Source organism: Lepisma saccharinum, chromosome 2, assembly GCF_977018435.1.
Source record: "Lepisma saccharinum chromosome 2, izLepSacc3.1, whole genome shotgun sequence".
Taxonomy (NCBI): Eukaryota; Metazoa; Arthropoda; class Insecta; order Zygentoma; family Lepismatidae; genus Lepisma; species Lepisma saccharinum.
This window is the reverse complement of record NC_139230.1, coordinates 172587984-172606201: the sequence shown is the minus strand read 5'-3', so window position 1 is coordinate 172606201 and position 18218 is coordinate 172587984. Positions and strand designations below refer to the sequence as shown.

General features: G+C 39.7%; 1 protein-coding gene across 1 annotated transcript in view; it reads left to right on the top strand.

Moving 5' to 3' along the window:
* LOC145983761 (metabotropic glutamate receptor 7-like) overlaps positions 1 to 18218 on the top strand; it is a 706759-nt gene that overhangs the window by 629002 nt on the left and 59539 nt on the right. Inside the window, exon 6 of the mRNA XM_083116810.1 lies at positions 11376 to 11621. Coding sequence (XP_082972936.1) covers positions 11376 to 11621 — 246 coding nt within the window. The remainder of the gene's footprint in view (positions 1 to 11375; positions 11622 to 18218) is intronic.

Genomic DNA, 18218 nt, shown 5'->3' with positions numbered 1-18218 from the left:
AGTGAGGTGGGATTCGTGACATGCGTAGGTACACCCATTCATCGTATCAGCCACGGTTGTTGCTTGAATCAATTTGGAAAAACAGAAATTGAGCCCATCGTGTCTTCCTGTGTGAGAAGGCAGAAGGCACAATTTCTGTGTATGGACCTGACAATTTTCAAGGTCTGTACCACTAATAGTGACAACATTATGAGAATCATCAATGGCGATATACGATGGATTATGTGACACTACACATGTTAAATTTTGATATGAAAAGGGGACAGGGATTGCTAAATAAAGTGTATATTTCTTCTGAGTGGAAGTGATAGGCACTTTCAACTCAATATTGACAGCATCAGCAGAAATTCTGCATTGGGACAGTGGTATCTGATAATACATGTCAATAAGTGTGAGAGGAATCGCTATATCAAATCCAGTAGGAAGAATATTTTTTTGAATCTTTTTCAAGTCTCGGTGCAGTGTTGTTTTAGATACAACATGTTCAGAGAGAAAATGATGTTTACAATTGCTAATGGTATTCTCATATTCAAAAAGGGTGAAAAATTGGCTAAGCTGCAAGGTTAGGGTCATAAATTCGATGAGATATGCCTGTGCTTGATGTGCATCTTTGATTGTTAAATTTTTGAGTTTATTAATCAATGCTTCCTGATTTCGAGCCAAACTATCAGAGTGGTTAGCATATTCAGTAAAAACATCCTCAATCTGATGTTGGAAAGAGTGAATTTCACCAGTTAAATTTTGATAGAAAATATGATTAGCTTGCAGTTGTAATTTAATGTGAGATATCGTTTGTTTTACTTCATGAGCATTTTGGAATAGGGGTTCTAGTTGCTTAGTAGTGGCAAAATCACAACAATAGTTAGCAATGCTACTGATAAAGCCAAGGAGTGCACGCTTTTGTCTAACTACGGAAGTGTTGGGGGTGGGTCGTGTGAAGAGGGAAAGGTGTGAAAAAAGGTGTGAATGAAAATTTTGGAGTTGGACCGCAAGTTTACATTGGTTGGAATCTTCTTCGCCTTTGTTGCACATGGCATTATGTAGTGTTGATGGGAAGTGCTGGGGTTTAGGCATTTGTAATTTCACATTGTAGTAGATGGGGATGGTATAATGATAAGGGATGGTTCCTGGTAGTTCTTTCAGATAAATTCCCGAGATGATTTTCACATGTTCAGTCGCCGTGGTGACCGAAAAAATGAGGGAAAAAAAGGAAAGTAGTAACATTACTGCCATTGTCGGTAGTGAACCCTGAAAGGGACAAAGATACAATTTTAAAACGGAGTTTGCATAAAAAAATATCATGTATTAAGCATGAGATTTGTGATGAAAAAAAAAATTGTTTTCCGAGTAAGCTACTCAAATAAAGTGGTAAAAGATCACTAATGAAAAATTATAAAAGAGAAGGATTAACAAATTGTAATGCAAGAGATTCTCGAGACTGAATAGTTTATAATATAAACTTCTGCATTTTTATTTGTTTGTATTTTATTACCATTTGTTTATGTTTTGCGCTCCGCGATGTATTTGCTCGAGCCGAGGCGATTACTAAATCGTCAGCTGTGCGAGATTCGTCTACGGGTAGGTCGCGCATGCGCATATACTTGTGCGAGTTTTTTTTTTTTTTGTACAATCTGCTTGCTGCAGACAGAAAAAAATCGCGTTGTCGCTAGCGAGTGGAAAATTCACGTACTCAACCAGTAGTCAGTTGAGAGACTACGTTCCTGATTGGCCGTTTTTACTTTCTACTTCTTTATTATTATTACTTTGTGGAATATTAAAAGTTTATTTTAGTCTTCGAACTTGCTTTTAAAGTTAATTCCCGACTCTTTTATGTGTACAGTGTTTAGGAGGGAGGGAACAGGAAGAAGAGGGTACTACGTGAATCAAAATGGCGGAACTTCCGTTTTTACATGTGCTCGTTCTTGTGTGCGGCTTGGTGAAAAAATCACGTTGCGAAAACAAAAATTGCGAAAATACAAGTATTATATTGACATGTGGGTGCGAAAATATTATTTATAAGGTGTGAATGGACTGTGCAACGGTGAAAAATGGAAAAATTTAATATTTAAGTGACAGACTCGTCCGAGTCAAGGTGCCTTGGTTTCAAACGGTGAATCGTGATAGCATCGGTTTTCAGTTTGCCACGACCATCGGTGTATTCCACCAAATAGGAATTGGCGTCGTTTTGTGAAATTATTTTCCCGTGAAATTTGTAGGAGGAGGAAAATGCCTTGGGTACGTGGGGATGAGGGGTAGTGTCCAAAATATACACTAATTGTCCAGGGGAGTAGGTTGTTTGTTGTGTCTTTTTGTCGGCACATTGTTTTTGCTGCTCAAATCGCTTTGCTAAATGTTTGTGTGCTAGTTCTCGAGCGGCTTGGAGTTGTTCTATTCTCTGTTCATTAGAGTGGATAGTGGTGTTGGGATTAGTAGGGAGAACAGCATCTGCAATTAACCTAGGGTGTTGTCCAAATAGCAAAAAATAGGGGGAGTTGTTCATGCCAAGATGTGTACTTACATTGTGGGCATGGGTCGCGCTAGCCAAAAGTTCATGCCATTTACCTTGTTTTTGTACCACATAAGTTTTCATGATGGATTTCAAGTAGTGAAAAGATGATTCGACTACACCATTTCTGAAGTGGGCAGCAGTATCAACAAATTTTAATGTGACACCAGTAATTTTGGATAATTCCTGTATTAATTTGCTACAGTTCGGGGAGCTCCTGTCAAGCATAATCGTCTCTGGAAGACCAAAAATGAGAAAAACATGCGAGACAAGGGCGTTAGCTATTGAGTTGGCATCATGGTTGGGGAGGGTTGTAGTTATGGCAAATCTGGTACAATTGTCAACAACGGATAGAAAATATTTGTGTCCTGTGTCAGAGGTTGAAGTCAGTGGTCCACACACGTCAATATGTATTTGGCTAAAGGGATGACTAGCGGGTGGGCTCGTTTGCAGTGTATGTTGTACGGCTCCGTGAGCTCTTTTTGCTACTTGACATTCATTGCATTTGCGTACTGCAGCGTACACATATTTCTTTAGATTAGGCCAATAGTAGCGTAAAGAGAGATGGGAGTATGTTTTAGCAGCACCTTGATGTGCGGCCATCATTTTGTTACAGTGAATTAATTGAAACACTTCTTTTCTTAGTTTTTGGGGAATACATAACTGTCTTCTATAGCCTGGTGAAAATTTAGTGTTCCTATAAAGGATTCCATTGTCAAGAACAAATGAGTAGGCTGTTTTCTCTAATTTGTGATCAGCATCTGGGTGGTTTTCATGAATTTTGATTAATGCTTGTAAGTATGGGTCCTCTCTTTGTGCCGTACCTATGTCAAAGTCATCAGATTGTAACATGAAGACTTGATTTAGTATGTCCTCCTCGTCTGTGTCAAGGAAAGTGTCTTGTGCTGTGTCGTTGGGCAAGGAAGGGGCTGGGTCTACAGGATTCCTTGATAATGCATCAGCAATACCATTCTGTGATGATGGGATATGGTGGATTTGGAAGTCGAACTCTTGGAAGAAGAGTGATCTTCGAGCAAGTACCCCGGACAACTGTTTTGTTGTTCTAAGGTAAGACAATGCATGGTTATCTGTGAAAACTATAAAAGGTGTGTTGATTAAGAAGAATTTGAATGATTTTAGGACATAAAAGGCAGCTGCAATTTCAAGAGAAAAGACGTCTGCTTTTTTCTCAGTGTCTGTAAGGTGTCTGCTGCAGAAGGCTATCGGATGCAGTATTCCATCAGCATCCTTCTGCATAAGACAACCACCCATACCCTGGTATGACGCGTCGATGTATACGCATGAAGTCTGCTTTGGGTCATAAGGTCTAAAAATGGGTGCGGAAATAATTTTGTCTTTTAATGCCTCAAAGCTTTTCTGATGCTCTTCATGCCAATGAAAGTTTACTTTCTTTTTGAGTAATTTGAACAAACATTCTGCGGGTTCCGCAAACCCTTGTACATAGCGTCTGATGAAATTGCATATGCCTAGGAAGGATTTCAAATTCTTCTTAGATTTAGGTGGAGGGAATTCTTTGATTGCACGCAGGATGTGATCAGAAATTTTAAATCCCTTTTGCGACACAAGATGGCCTAAGACTGGAATTTCCTCAAAGCAAAATTTACATTTATTTGGCCCTAGTTTCAAATTGGCTGCACGTAATTTAGCAAAGACTTTATGTAAAACTTGTAGCATTGCGTCAACTAAGTTTGTGTAGCAAATTATGTCATCCGTATATGCAGATATCTCGGAACTATCTATGCCAGATAGAGCCATAGACATTACATTGTTCATGACCTGACTACTTGTCTTCAATCCCATTGGCAGTACTTCATACTCGTATTTTCCACAATTACTAATTGCAAATGAGGTCATTTTCTTTGACCTTTCTGTTAATTTTACCTGAAAAAATGCCGATTTAAGGTCAAGGGTTGTGTAATATTTCTTGCCTGCCATGTCTGCTAAAATGTTGTCAATGTTAGGTGTTGGGAGAGAAGAGGGCTGAATAATTTTATTCAGTGCCCGAAGGTCAGACACCACGCGGAACGAATTGTCTCGCTTGCGCACTAAGAGAACTGGGTGTCGGAATGGACTACCTTCTGACCTGCGAATGATGCCATCTTGTAAGAGCTTGTTAAGCTCAATTTTCATTTGTTCTCTAAGATTCAAAGGAATGGGGTATTGTCTCATATAGGGAGGTTGATTGTCGCCAATGTCAATGTCGTACTCATAAATTGGGGTTGTGGTGAGTTTATCGCCTTTCCAAGCTAAAACATCAGCATAATCAAATACTAACTGTATGATTTTCTGTTTGTCTGCCTCTGATAAGTCAGGGTTAATACTGATGCAAGATGGGTCAAATTTTTGCTGACTTTCCTTCAGTCTTGTGTTGTCTGTATTGTCTTCTGTGCATGCGTATGTAGTGGTAGTCATGTCAGTGTTGGATGCATCTGTCATGTCTACTATTATGTCACAGGGGGTTGCTGGGCCAAGTGGGGTGTTGGATTTGAGAGTGACTGGTTTCTCTGAGGGGTTATGAATTAGTAACAGAGGGGAAGAAGTATTAAGTAGGGCATGGGGTATGAGGATATTGTATGTAAGGAGTGTTTCCTGAGAGGGTGTGAATAGGATATTGTGGGGGAGGGGGGAGTGATGGAAACTGGAACATATGTTCGGGTTCTAGGTTTTAGGGTTACATTTTCTGGGATTGTTACTAAACTGTGTTGGTTGCTAGTAGGGTGTAGTTTAGAAAAAATTACATCAGGGATGGTGTAGGTGTGTGATTTTGTGGGAAGGTTATAGTTTGGAATATGGCCTAAGCGTCTAAGAGTTAACAGGTTAGTACTAAGTGAAATGTCACAATTTTGTGTCTTCAAAAAGTCATTGCCAAGGAGAGGAGGTAATTCTTTGGATTGCACAACTCTAAAAGGGTGGGAGTACCTATATCTTCCTATGTGAAGGGGGAGTATTACAATTTCTGAGATAGGAAGTCTGTTACCAGTGACGCCTTTAATAATGCTGTGCATTTGAATTTTCTTTGCATTGGGTGGAATTAAATGCTGAGGACAAATACTAATCTGGCTTGCGTTGTCAATCATAATTTCTAGGGGGTTATTATTTACATGAGCTTGAATTAAGAATAGGTTGTTTTTTTCAAGGATAGGAACTGTGTCAAATTTTGTCTTGCGTGTGGATCCGTCCCATCGATTCACACGGTTTTTCAGTTTAAATCGCCCTTGTTTTCATTGTTTGGATTATAAAAACAGTCCCTGGTAGAGTGATTTGAACGGAAACAAATCTGGCATTGCGAAAACTGTGAATTTTGTCGCCCCCCGTCTGAATTATTATTTCCACCTCGAGATCTGAAATTACGTCGCATGCCGCGAGTAGAACCTCTGCGATTGCCATTCCCCTGGCCGTAAAAAGTCGGCCGGGTCTGAAATTGATTACTGTTATTTGATTGTATTTGATCTGCCAGGTTCTGGACAGTGTGACACAACGCTTCAACTTTATTTTCTAATGTTAAGGTTTGCAATTGGTTCGTGACTGAATCTAGTTGGTTCGCTGTTGAACCGCCAGATGGCAGAATTGCGTTGCAAGACTGGGAAACGGCCGCGCTGGGAGAACTAGCAGACTGCGTGTTTGGAGTTTGACTTGAGGGGAGGGAAGGAGGGACTGTGGGCGTGGTTTGGACCTGCCAGGAGTTGGTCGGAAGAGCTGCTGGTGCTTGATAAGGTTGCTGCGGAAGAAAGTTGTATGGAGCTTGAGAGATCTGCGGGAGGGGGGTAGGGGGGGAATACGTCACAAATGACGAAGCAGGCTGAGGTGTGGGGAAAGGATGGGTGTTGCTGACCTGAGGTTGCGTACAGCTGGGAAACTGAGTGGAGGCTGTTGCGTAAATGGAATGCATGTACTTGGCGGCATCTATCAGTTTCATCGCTTCACTTTGTTCCTCATTGCGTCTAGCTTGAATCAGCATGTCTTGCCTTTCTTGATTCTGCAGATGTGCAATAAGAGAACTTGTGTCGGTGAACTCTTTGTCTCCTATCGCAGCGATGTGTTTAGATCGAAGTCCCGACACAACATAAGAAAGGATTTGAGGGTTCGTCGCTTGCGGGAAGAATTGAAGGACGAGATTTTTCTTGCGAATTACATAATCATGAATGGGCTGGTTAATTTCCTGCTTTGTCTCTAATAAAATTTGGATGGGCATGCTGACTAAGTGACTGCCTTTAAATAATGAAATTAATTCTTTTTTGATTTGTGGAAAAGTGAGGGTGTTGAAGTTTGGCTGCTTCTTGAGATCGTTCAAAAATGTGAGCGCTATGTCTGCGAGGAACAATGGCAACATTTCGCGTTTTTTATTTTCCTCCCACGCCAAAGCGCCCGCAATACTATCGAACTTTTCAAAAAACTGCTCAACTTCTTGAGGGTTTTTTCCTGTGAAGGGGGCGGGGTATAAGCCATGGGGTATATTTACGGACATTCTTGACGGGGATGGATTGATAGTGGTAGGATTGATGGTGGTAGGGGTGTTAGTTTTAGGTGTACTGGTTTGGGGTTCTGGGTGTTTCTTTTTTCGTTTGGGTGTTTCTAGACCACCTAGAAACTGGGGATAATCGGGATGTTGAGCCTTGGATCTGGTTATTCGGGGGGAAGGAGCGGGCGAATTAATAGCGGAGGCTAAGGAGAGAATCTGGTCAAGAGAACGGTCTAGCTCTTCGTGAAGAATAATTTGGGATTCGTTCATGCGAATTTAGGAAGGGGGAATTTTTATGCACTTATTCACAAGAAATGAAAGATAGTGAGCGGAAGAAAAAAAATTACAAGTGGGGAGTTTAAAATACGAAGTGTATTATCGAAAAAGAAGAATTTCTAGGGTTGCTGCTGTGTGCGGCGGGGATTTTAGATTATGGGGTTTTGAGTGACGTAACAAAAAAATTAAAATTTTATGGAAATCCACGGAGTGGAGCCGGCTATCTCCACCATGTAGCGTGACGTCGGGTAAGGTACGGGATCGAGTCACGCCGGGACGTAGCTCAGATAAATACAGTAGGTCTTAAGTTTGACTTGGCTAACCACCTCTACCCTTAAGGAGGCTGATGAAGGATTGTTGGGAGCCTGTGTTGTTGAACGCTACTCACCCCTTGCTGTTGGTCTGGCCCTCGGCTTCTGGCGTCGGCGACGGTGACAGGTGTCCGCTGGAGAGATCGAAGATGACGATAAGAGACGGCAGGCAATTCGGCGACTTGTTTTATTCTTGCAGATTCTTCGGTTGGCTTAATCCGGACTGCTATGGACTTCTCGCTTGTTGCCGCCTCGTACTGTCGCGATCTCTCAGCAGGCCGTCGTCCTCTTCTCGTCGATCAGTTTGGTGGTGATATTGGAGCGAAGTGAGAGATCGATTTACTGTCTCCAGCGGTTTTATACATTGGATTTGAGTCATAGGTTGGTGGACTTTGCACCTCCACTGTGCACCTGGGGTATCCCTGGATGGAGATGGAAATTTACAGTGGAGGTGCACTCACCGCTGGTGAGGGCCGTTGCCTTGCTGACTGTGCAGAGCCGAGTGGAAAATTCTAGTTGCTCGGCTCTGCATCCGGTGGAATGTGGGGTGAATGAGCGTTCAACTTGCGAGCTTCTGAGCGATGTTTGAGGCAAATTAATGTTTCGACTTTTATGCTCCCAATTCCTTCATCAATACATATAAATCTCCATTCAGCTAGCATAAATAAGTTTGTATCTATTTGCATTTGTACTTTGGTTATTTTTCGTCGTTTTTCCACGTCTGTAGATACCACGACAATGAGTTTCAAGGGCGAATTGATTAAATAGTGACGAAACAAGCACAATGAAATGCTTGGAATTTACTTGTATTTGGGCCTAACCCTCGCACTTTGTAGAACTTCCCCTTAACTACTCCGCCACGGATGAATTACTTCTATTCACAAGCTATTATTCTAATAGTAATTGCTTTAAAATAATACAACAAACAGTTGTCATTATTGGAGTCCCTTACCAGAAGAAGTTCCAGTGACTTAAGAAGTTTCTCAGATTTTTTTCACAAGTAGACTCTGACACATTTATCAATGAACAATATATACTGTGTATGTAGACCATTCCCAACTAAAATACTGATTAAGAACGAAACTAAAGTCATGGAAAATCAAAGGGAAGGCAACAGAAAGTCTATCTTCAAATGTGTATGGAATGTTTGGAGGGATTTCCATGAAAATATATAAGAACCATTTCAAAATTCGGTATAGTAGCACTGTACTCCATGAAAGTGAATGTTTACATTTCGTTAATTTTTTTCAAAATAGATTCTAAATACAGAAAAACAAGTCTCATTAGATCCCCCATGATGCTTTCCTTCATTTCGAGGCAAGAGACACCTGGATATCTTGCGTTTAATATTATAAGAATCCTACGTGCAATAACCTTTTAACTTATTCCTGTCATTCCCGCCTAGGAAAAACAAAGAAAAAGTAGGCTTCGTATACATTCGTATATGTATGTAAGATCATGCATATATTAGGATACATATATAAATCAAAGTAAGTTTAGTAAAACATGTTATCACAAGCTCCTAAAATGTTTTGATAAAAATACCGTTAATTCACAAATGTTAGAGTAATTTAGAACAACTAACTATACAGTGTTAGTTGTTATAGTAACGTACAGTAGAATAGGTAAGACAAGAAACTCCTCGCGGCCTCACGCCCAAACCATACGTAGGGGAAGGACGCACAGAAGCAGGGTTGGCAGTGCATACGGGCCAAATGTCTACGCAGAACGAAAACACAAGAAAACTAAGCAAGACGATCTGAGTGGTATGGTGGTAAACATACAACTGAATGACCGCGTTCTGCTAAGATGAAATCAATTTTGAACATCTTCAAACGGGGTTTGTTAATTTTCACCAAGGAATACAATTCTGGTGTGCGTCAAAGGGGGTGTTGTTTTGAACAAGCCACTGAATGAATCATAATGTCTTTTCGGGAGGAGGAAGAAGTCGCAGGATTTATTTGTACGTTATGGCATGAGGCGTTGTCAACAACAACAACACTGTTTCGTGTCAAATTTGGGATAAACTTCTCCCCGGACCCTGTGGCTGAGTGGTTAGCACATCGCGCTGCAACGCCAAGGGTCCCGGGTTCGAATCCCGCTCGGTCATGGTTGTTTGTAAATGTCCATTCATCAATTTCATCATTTCATCACTCATCCCCATCTTCGCAAATTAGCCAAGAGGCACAAAACGTGAAGTAAAATAAAAAATATATATATATTAAAAAATTGGGCATTCATATCATAGTGGTAATCGCCAGAAGATTTTCCAGATTTGAACATTAACCGCCAGCATGTACAACAATTACACGTTGCCCTTTAGACACCGGTGCTTTGACGGCAGCCGCGGTTCCATCCACCCAAGCTTCTTTCTTTGTTGTCGAGCTGTGAAAATAAGTCCGTCAACGTAAACAATGGGTCGTCCTTGTCGACGAAAGATTTTTATGGCTTTGAGGTACGATGAACGTAAACTTCTTATTTCGTCCTTTTCTATAAGCAATTGTCTATTATTTTCCGCTTTTTCCCACTTAAACTATAGGTCACGTATTATCTTGCGCACACACCAGACACTGCCTTGGAACTCTATTCTTTGTTTCAAAACCCTTCGGATACCTTCCCCGTCCGTAAGGTGAAATTCGTGCACAACACGCCTAACAACACACTTATCGAACTCGTCTATATGACTTTTGATTTTTCGGCGAGGTCGTGTTCTAAGGGTCGTATGAAAGTGTTTCTTCAACGTAGTGCATGCTTTACTTTCTATTAGTACAATTCTTCTCACACTGCTGAACGAAACACCACATGCGCGAGCCACCCTCCTTTGCAACTGGTTTTCGGACATACGAACTCCCACCTCGTCTTTCATAAATGCATTGACATTATATACAATTTCTCGCCCTTGGCTGTGGATTACTTTCTGTCCACCGAGTTTACTTGCTTTCTCTGAACTGCAAGCTTCCATGCTGGCAAGTACACTGCACACAAAACAAACACACACTTTAAATGAAGACAGGCAAGTCGTTCGCATTGTTTCTCGGTGCTCACACAACATTAAGACGTTCGGCAACCCTGCCTGTGTGCACGATAGGGGAAGTTCGCGCATGCGCTTGCCGCGTTTCCGATCCAGCACATCGGTGGGAGAGTTTCTTGTCTCACCTCTTCTACTGTACGGTGCACAATTCTACAATTTAAATACAGCAAGAAGGTTAAATATTCAATAATTTCTATATTATCCTTTTAATATCATACATCAAGAAGATCTACCAAATGAGAAATGTTTCTAAGTAAATATGTTGCTTCTGTATCTCATTTTAAAGGTGTCAATGTTAATATTTAATTGTATTTTCTTATATTTATGTTAGTTTAGGTTCAGTTGTAAACTACATTGTACTTTATTCATATATTACTTAAACTGTAGGTCCAGACCCGATTAGCCTTACAGTGCATAAAGTTGACTTAAAACACCAACTAAATCAATCATATGTTACTGTATATTTTATCAAATATCTTGTACTATCTTCACAACTTGCATTTGTACGTAATGAATTTATGTAAAACTGCCCTAATAAGGTATCAATGCTGTTCACAGCAGTATAAATATCTATCATAATAATGATAATACAAAGGATGTTGATCTTGATAACATTTAGTGAAGAAGGAACATTGTTAAATAATCCGAAATGAGAATAATAATATTAAATTATCCTTGGTTCTTGCAGCTGTAATACATTTTAGAGAGGTTATTACAATATTATATTATTCTTTGCACGAGTTCATGTGATGTATCTTCTTCCCCTTGCAGGCTTTGACGCTTACTACAAATCCCTGAGGCCACGGATGGACGGTGATCTCTGCAACTCCACCTATGGGAACCTCGTTCGCAACGACGACAGCTCCACGATTGTCAACTGCAGGAACATCTGGTTCCGGGAATTCTGGAGTCAACACAACAAATGCACCTTTAATAAGTCAGACACAACCACCGAGCAGTGCACAGGCAACGAAACCATCAGCGAATACGAGCAAGAAGGCTTGGTGCCTTTTGTTGGTAAGTGAACAGCTGAAATAACTTACTGGAAAAGTATGCTTCAACAACTGGAAACTTTACAACATGGAACTAACTGAAACGATCTACTTTTGCTTCGTTCAGTAGTTTTTTCCTATGAACTATCTGGTTATTCTAGAGTCACATGGCAGACAGAGATTTTCTTCTTCATTCCAGTTACCCTAAAATTATTTTTTGGTGCAAGATTTCTTCAGAAATTCCTGATGCCTGATTTAGAGTATATTCCTGTGGTTAAAGTTGACGCTCGTGTTTTCTTACTAAGATTATATAATCGTAATGATTTAAATTTCTTAAGGTCGGCCACAATCCAACAGGAAAATAAGAAAACTGGTTGTAGTGTTAGACATTTAACGTCGCCTGTATAATTCTCTGAGTTAAACGCATCGTTGAGAATGAATTGTGATTTTGGTGGAAAAATTAAAATAACAAACACAATGAAGGCCCATGTCTCACCCTGGATAAGAACCTACGACCCTTTGCAGCATGCTTTCTGAATACAAAGTATTTTAACTTTAAAGAAATCCAAAATGACAGGAAAGGAAAAAATATCAAATGTGATTATTTATGTTTGTCGAAAATTATGTTTCCTCACCAGTGTGTCAATTACACTTTTGCTTTGGGCGGAGGGGTATATCAATCGTAAACAGGAATGTCATATATTTTTGCACTGTTGTTTTAGGATGACATATACAAGGGTTGGAAAATATAATGTGAACACCCGATTAGATGAGCCCCATTTTCAGAGTTGTGTGCTGACTGCACTGACACGCACACAATGCGTCTTTTGTTTTCTCCGTGTCCGATGATCCCTCTGCTAGAGGTATGAGCCACCAGTAAGCCTGTGAACGGCTTCGTGTTATGTTGTGCTACCATTATGTCTGATCTTACAGACTTCCAACGAGAGCATATTGTTGGTGTATCCGTAACAACGGTCGCAAAGTTAGTAGCGGTATCGCGAGCTACTGTATCTACCGTCATGACAGCATACAAAGTGCAGTGAAAAACGACGTCTGCGAAACAGAATAGTGGCAGAAAGACGAAACTGACAGAGAGAGACAGGAGGGCATTAAGGAGGATTGTCGGCACTCAGAGGAAGACCACCGCAACCAAAGTGACTCCTGAACTGAATATGCGTGTAGAGAATGCAGTGTCAACGAAAACAGTTAGCCGAGAACTGCATAAACAGAATATCCATGACAGAGCCGCTATTGCCAAACCTCTTGTAACGCAGGACAATGCCAAACGGAGACGTCAGTGGTGTCAGGAGCACAAAACCTGGACTACCGACCAATGGAAACATGTCATGTGGTCCAACGAATCAACCTTCACACTATTCCCCACAAGTTGACGTGTTTACGTATCGTATGGCGAACACCGGCCGAAGCATAGAATCCAGACTGTCTGGTGCCAACAGTGAAGCATGGCGGCGGTAGTGTAATGGTGTGGGCGGTCATTTCATGACATTCACTGGGTCCTATTGTCACACTGAAAGGAAGGTAACTGCCAAGGTGTATGACGGCATTTTAGGTTACCATGTCCATCCAATGGCGCAGGCATTGTTCTCAGCAGGGGATACCATCTTGCAGGATGATAATGCCCCCATTCATACCGCTGGCACTGTCCAAGATTGGTTTAATGAGGACGATGACGCACTTACACATCTTCCCTGGCCTGCACAATCGCCTGATTTGATTATTGTCGAGCCATTGTGGTCAGTATTGGAAACCAGAGTACGAGCCCGTTTCCCTCCGCCAGCCAATCTCAAGGAATTGGAGCAATTTCTTGTTGAGGAATGGTATAGCATCCAACTGACTACGATCCAGGATTTGTATGCATCCATTCCCAGGAGGATTGAGGCTGTTCTCAAAGCCAAAGGTGGTCCCACACCATATTAGATGGGTGTTCATATTATTTTATACAACCCTTGGAGATGCAAATTAATAACAATAATAACTGAAAGAAACATTTAAATAATATAAAAGCTTCACACTCTTTCCGAGCATCAACCTGTACTAATTTTTAGTTAATTTTGCATCTATAAAAAGTATAATTGTATTTTACAGGGAACCAGTATTACAAATATTAATTAATATGTAAATATATGAACTTCCAAATGCAGTACATCGTCTCCACTTTTATTGTGCAAGTATTTAATGCGAGATTAAGGAAACCAGGAAATTTGCAATGGTGTAGGTTTTCCCTTCATGGAAAATTTTCATTAATTTTGTTAAAATGTCACTTTTCGAACACAAATAAAACAAATATTTAAAATATTTAGAATAAAGTTGTGTGCATTGCCATAGATTACATAATGCATTTGAAAGTATCAAACACTATATATATCACAGTATTAAATATATTTTGATAGGAATAAAAATGTATATTTGTCACCAGGGATGTTTGGAAGTTGTGGAGTGGTGCACCGGCATATCCCTGTTAATTAGCACTCTGTTCTTAATTTATTTCACATCTCATATATGTAAAAGAGATAATAAAATCCTTGGAAGTTAGCCAAGAACTTAAATCTGCCATACTTTCTTCTCCTACACGTTCGTAACATGGGAAACTTACACAATGAAATGTTAAATTCAAATTAGGCTACGTTTAGAGAAGTTCGCAGTAAAGGATGTGTCCCTTTCATGTGGAAGAGGAAGTTGTTTGATATTTTAATGAAGGCACGTAGAAAATTAGCTTACACACAAAGAGAATATGAAACAGTTCTGCGAAGAGTTGATCTTTGGATTAGCTAAGCTTGAAAATTCCTCGAAGCTTCTATTTTTCGCCAATGGTTGAGTAACGTCCTCTTGTGCATACCACGACGGTATCACAATGAATCCATTGTCAACAGAACGCTAAGAAAGCCTTTAATGTACAGAGAGAAATCAAACTTCTTGGTACTTGAGCAATAAGGGCAATCAAATTAGCTTGAGCTTCAGTTTTAGACTCTTAAATCTAATTATGTACGGATGTTGTTTTAATCTAAATTCAACAAAAGAGTTTAATGGGGATAGAAGGACAGAAAACGTTTAAAACGTATTTCGAAAATACACTTTGGACCCCTGCATTAACACACCCTCATTCTCTTTGCCCCTCTCTCTCTCTCTCTCGCTCACACACACACACACACATTTTTTTCTGTTTCGAATACTTTACGACACTTTTCTACCTACTTGGTTGATCGAGACGATAAGGATGAATGATTAATTTATTATAACATATATACAGGATGACTGGTAATTAGATGTATTCCCTGAAAGGGGTTAAAGTAGAGACAATTTGCAATAAATTTGACCATATGATACCCCGCCCGAAAATTATTAGTTTTCGAGATAATCGAATTTCTATTGTTTTTTTTTTTAAAAAAATAACAATTTTCCACATAAAAAGATGAATTGAGAAAAAACTGCTCATTGTATGGAATTTATTTCAGCGTTTTCTGATAGCTAACAAATAAGTGGTTCCTTGAAAAAAAAAAAAAAGTTTTTTCCCAATAACAATCACATGTAAGTAACGGGTGGGTCTAAACTTACAAGTGATGATAAAAAAATGCACTCTTAGTTTACTTGGCAAAGTATTAATAACAAAAATGGTATGACACGAAGCGTACAAATTACCAGTGTCTTGTCATGTGGCTCCAATGTAAAAGTCGCAAGGCATCAAATCGATCGTGGAATCGATCTGGGCAGTCATCATGCTGATAAATCATGTCACGTCTTGTAGCTAGAGGCACATTATCCAACAACATTGCCATCCTGTTCCTCAAAAAATGTTCATAAGTGATGCCATTTAAGATCTGGAGCAGGAAAAATGGCTCCATCAAATGATTGTTGATGACGCCCATCCATACTTCTGCCTGGGCGTGCGACAGTGGCTGGATGAAAATTACCCAAAGAAATGGATTGACCGAGGCGGCCCGATTCCCTGGCCGGCTCGATCCACCGATTTGACGCCTTCCGACTTTTACATTTGGAGCCTCATGACAAGACACCGGTAAACTCGCAAGAAGAGCTCAGGGAGACGATCTTAACAGCTAGTCAACACATCAAGGACACCATCACATAACGAGTTACGAGACCAAATGTCCGTAAAACCCTGCGTGCCTGCATTCGTAACGGAGGTGCCCACTTTGAGCAAGACGTGTAATGTTCTTTAATTGTATTGTTCATTGATTCCATTCACATGAAGATGAATGAAGTATTGTTTCTTGTACACAAATGTGAATGTTAGCAACATTTGTACCTTGTTGGATAGCTGATGACACAAGGAAGTAATTTAAGTAATTTGTACGCTTCGTGTAATACCATTTTTGTTATTAATACGTTGCCAAGTAAACTAAGAGTGCATTTTTTTATCATCACTTGTAAGTTTAGACCCACCCGTTACTTACATGTGATTGTTATTTGGGAAAAACTTTTTTTTTCAACGAACCAATTATTTGTTAGCTATCAGAAAACGCTGAAAAAAAGTTCCATACAATGAGCAGTTTTTTCTCAATTCATCTTTTTATGTGGAAAATTGTCATTTTTTAAAAAAACAATAGGAATTCGATAATCTCGAAAACTACTAATTTTCGGACGGGGTATCATATGGTCAAATTTATTGCAAATTGTCTCTACTTTAACACCCCTTTCAGGGAATACATCTAATTACCAGTCACCCTGTGTGTTTATATATATATATATATATATATATATATATATATATATATATATACAGGGTGACTGGTAATTAGATGTATTCCCTGAAAGGGGTTAAAGTAGAGACAATTTGCAATAAATTTGACCATATGATACCCAACACCCCTTTCAGGGAATACATCTAATTACCAGTCACCCTGTGTGTTTATATATATATATATATATATATATATATATATATACAGGGTGACTGGTAATTAGATGTATTCCCTGAAAGGGGTTAAAGTAGAGACAATTTGCAATAAATTTGACCATATGATACCCCGTCCGAAAATTAGTAGTTTTCGAGATAATCGAGTTTCTATTGTTTTTTCTAAAAATGACAATTTTCCACATAAAAAGATGAATTGAGAAAAAACTGATAATTGTAGGGAACTTATTTAAGCGTTTTCTGATAGCTAACAAACAAGTGGTTCGTTTAAAAAAAAGTTTTTTCCAAATAACAATCACATGTAAGTACCGGGTGGGTCTAAACTTACAAGTGATGATAAAAAAATGCACTCTTAGTTTACTTGGCAACGTATTAATAACAAAAATGGTATGACACGAACCGTACAAATTACTTAAATTACTTCCTTGAGTCATCAGCTATCCAGCAAGGTACAAATGTTGCTAACATACACATTTGTGTACAAGAAATAATACTTCATTCATCTTCATGTGAATGGAATCAATGAACAATACAATTAAAGAACATTACACGTCTTGCTCAAAGTGGGCACCTCCGTTACGAATGCAGGCACGCAGGTTTTTACGGATCATTTGGTCTCTTAACTCGTGATGTGATGGTGTCCTTGATGTGTTGACCAGCTGTTAATATCCTTTCCCTGAGCTTTTCTTGCGAGTTTACCGGTGTCTTGTCATGTGGCTCCAAATGTAAAAGTCGCAAGGCGTCAAATCGGGGGATCGAGCCGGCCAGGGAATCGAGCCGCCTCGGCCAATCCATTTCTTTGGGTAATTTTCATCCAGCCACAGTCGCACGCCCAGGCAGAAGTATGGATGGGCGTAATCAACAATAATTTGATCGAGCCATTTTTCTTGCCCCAAATCTTAAATGGCATCACTTATGAACATTTTTTGCGGAACGGGATGGCAATGTTGTTGGAGGATGTGCCTCTAGCTACAAGACGTGACATGATTTATCAGCATGATGACTGCCCAGCTCGATCCCCCGATCGCTTTGACGCCTTGCGACTTTTACATTTGGAGCCACATGACAAGGCACCGGTAAACTCGCAAGAAGAGCTCAGGGAGAGGATCTTAACAGCTGGTCAACACGTCAAGGCCACCATCACATCACCAGTTAAGAGACCAAATGACCCGTAAAAACCTGCGTGCCTGCATTCGTAACGGAGGTGCCCACTTTGAGCAAGACGTGTAATGTTCTTTAATCGTATTGTTCATTGATTCCATACACATGAAGATGAATGAAGTATTATTTCTTGTACACAAATGTAAATGTTAGCAACATTTGTACCTTGTTGGATAGCTGATGACTCAAGGAAGTAATTTAAGTAATTTGTACGGTTCGTGTCATACCATTTTTGTTATTAATACGTTGCCAAGTAAACTAAGAGTGCATTTTTTTATCATCACTTGTAAGTTTAGACCCACCCGGTACTTACATGTGATTGTTATTTGGAAAAAACTTTTTTTTAAACGAACCACTTGTTTGTTAGCTATCAGAAAACGCTTAAATAAGTTCCCTACAGTTATCAGTTTTTTCTCAATTCATCTTTTTATGTGGAAAATTGTCATTTTCAGAAAAAAACAATAGAAACTCGATTATCTCGAAAACTACTAATTTTCGGACGGGGTATCATATGGTCAAATTTATTGCAAATTGTCTCTACTTTAACCCCTTTCAGGGAATACATCTAAT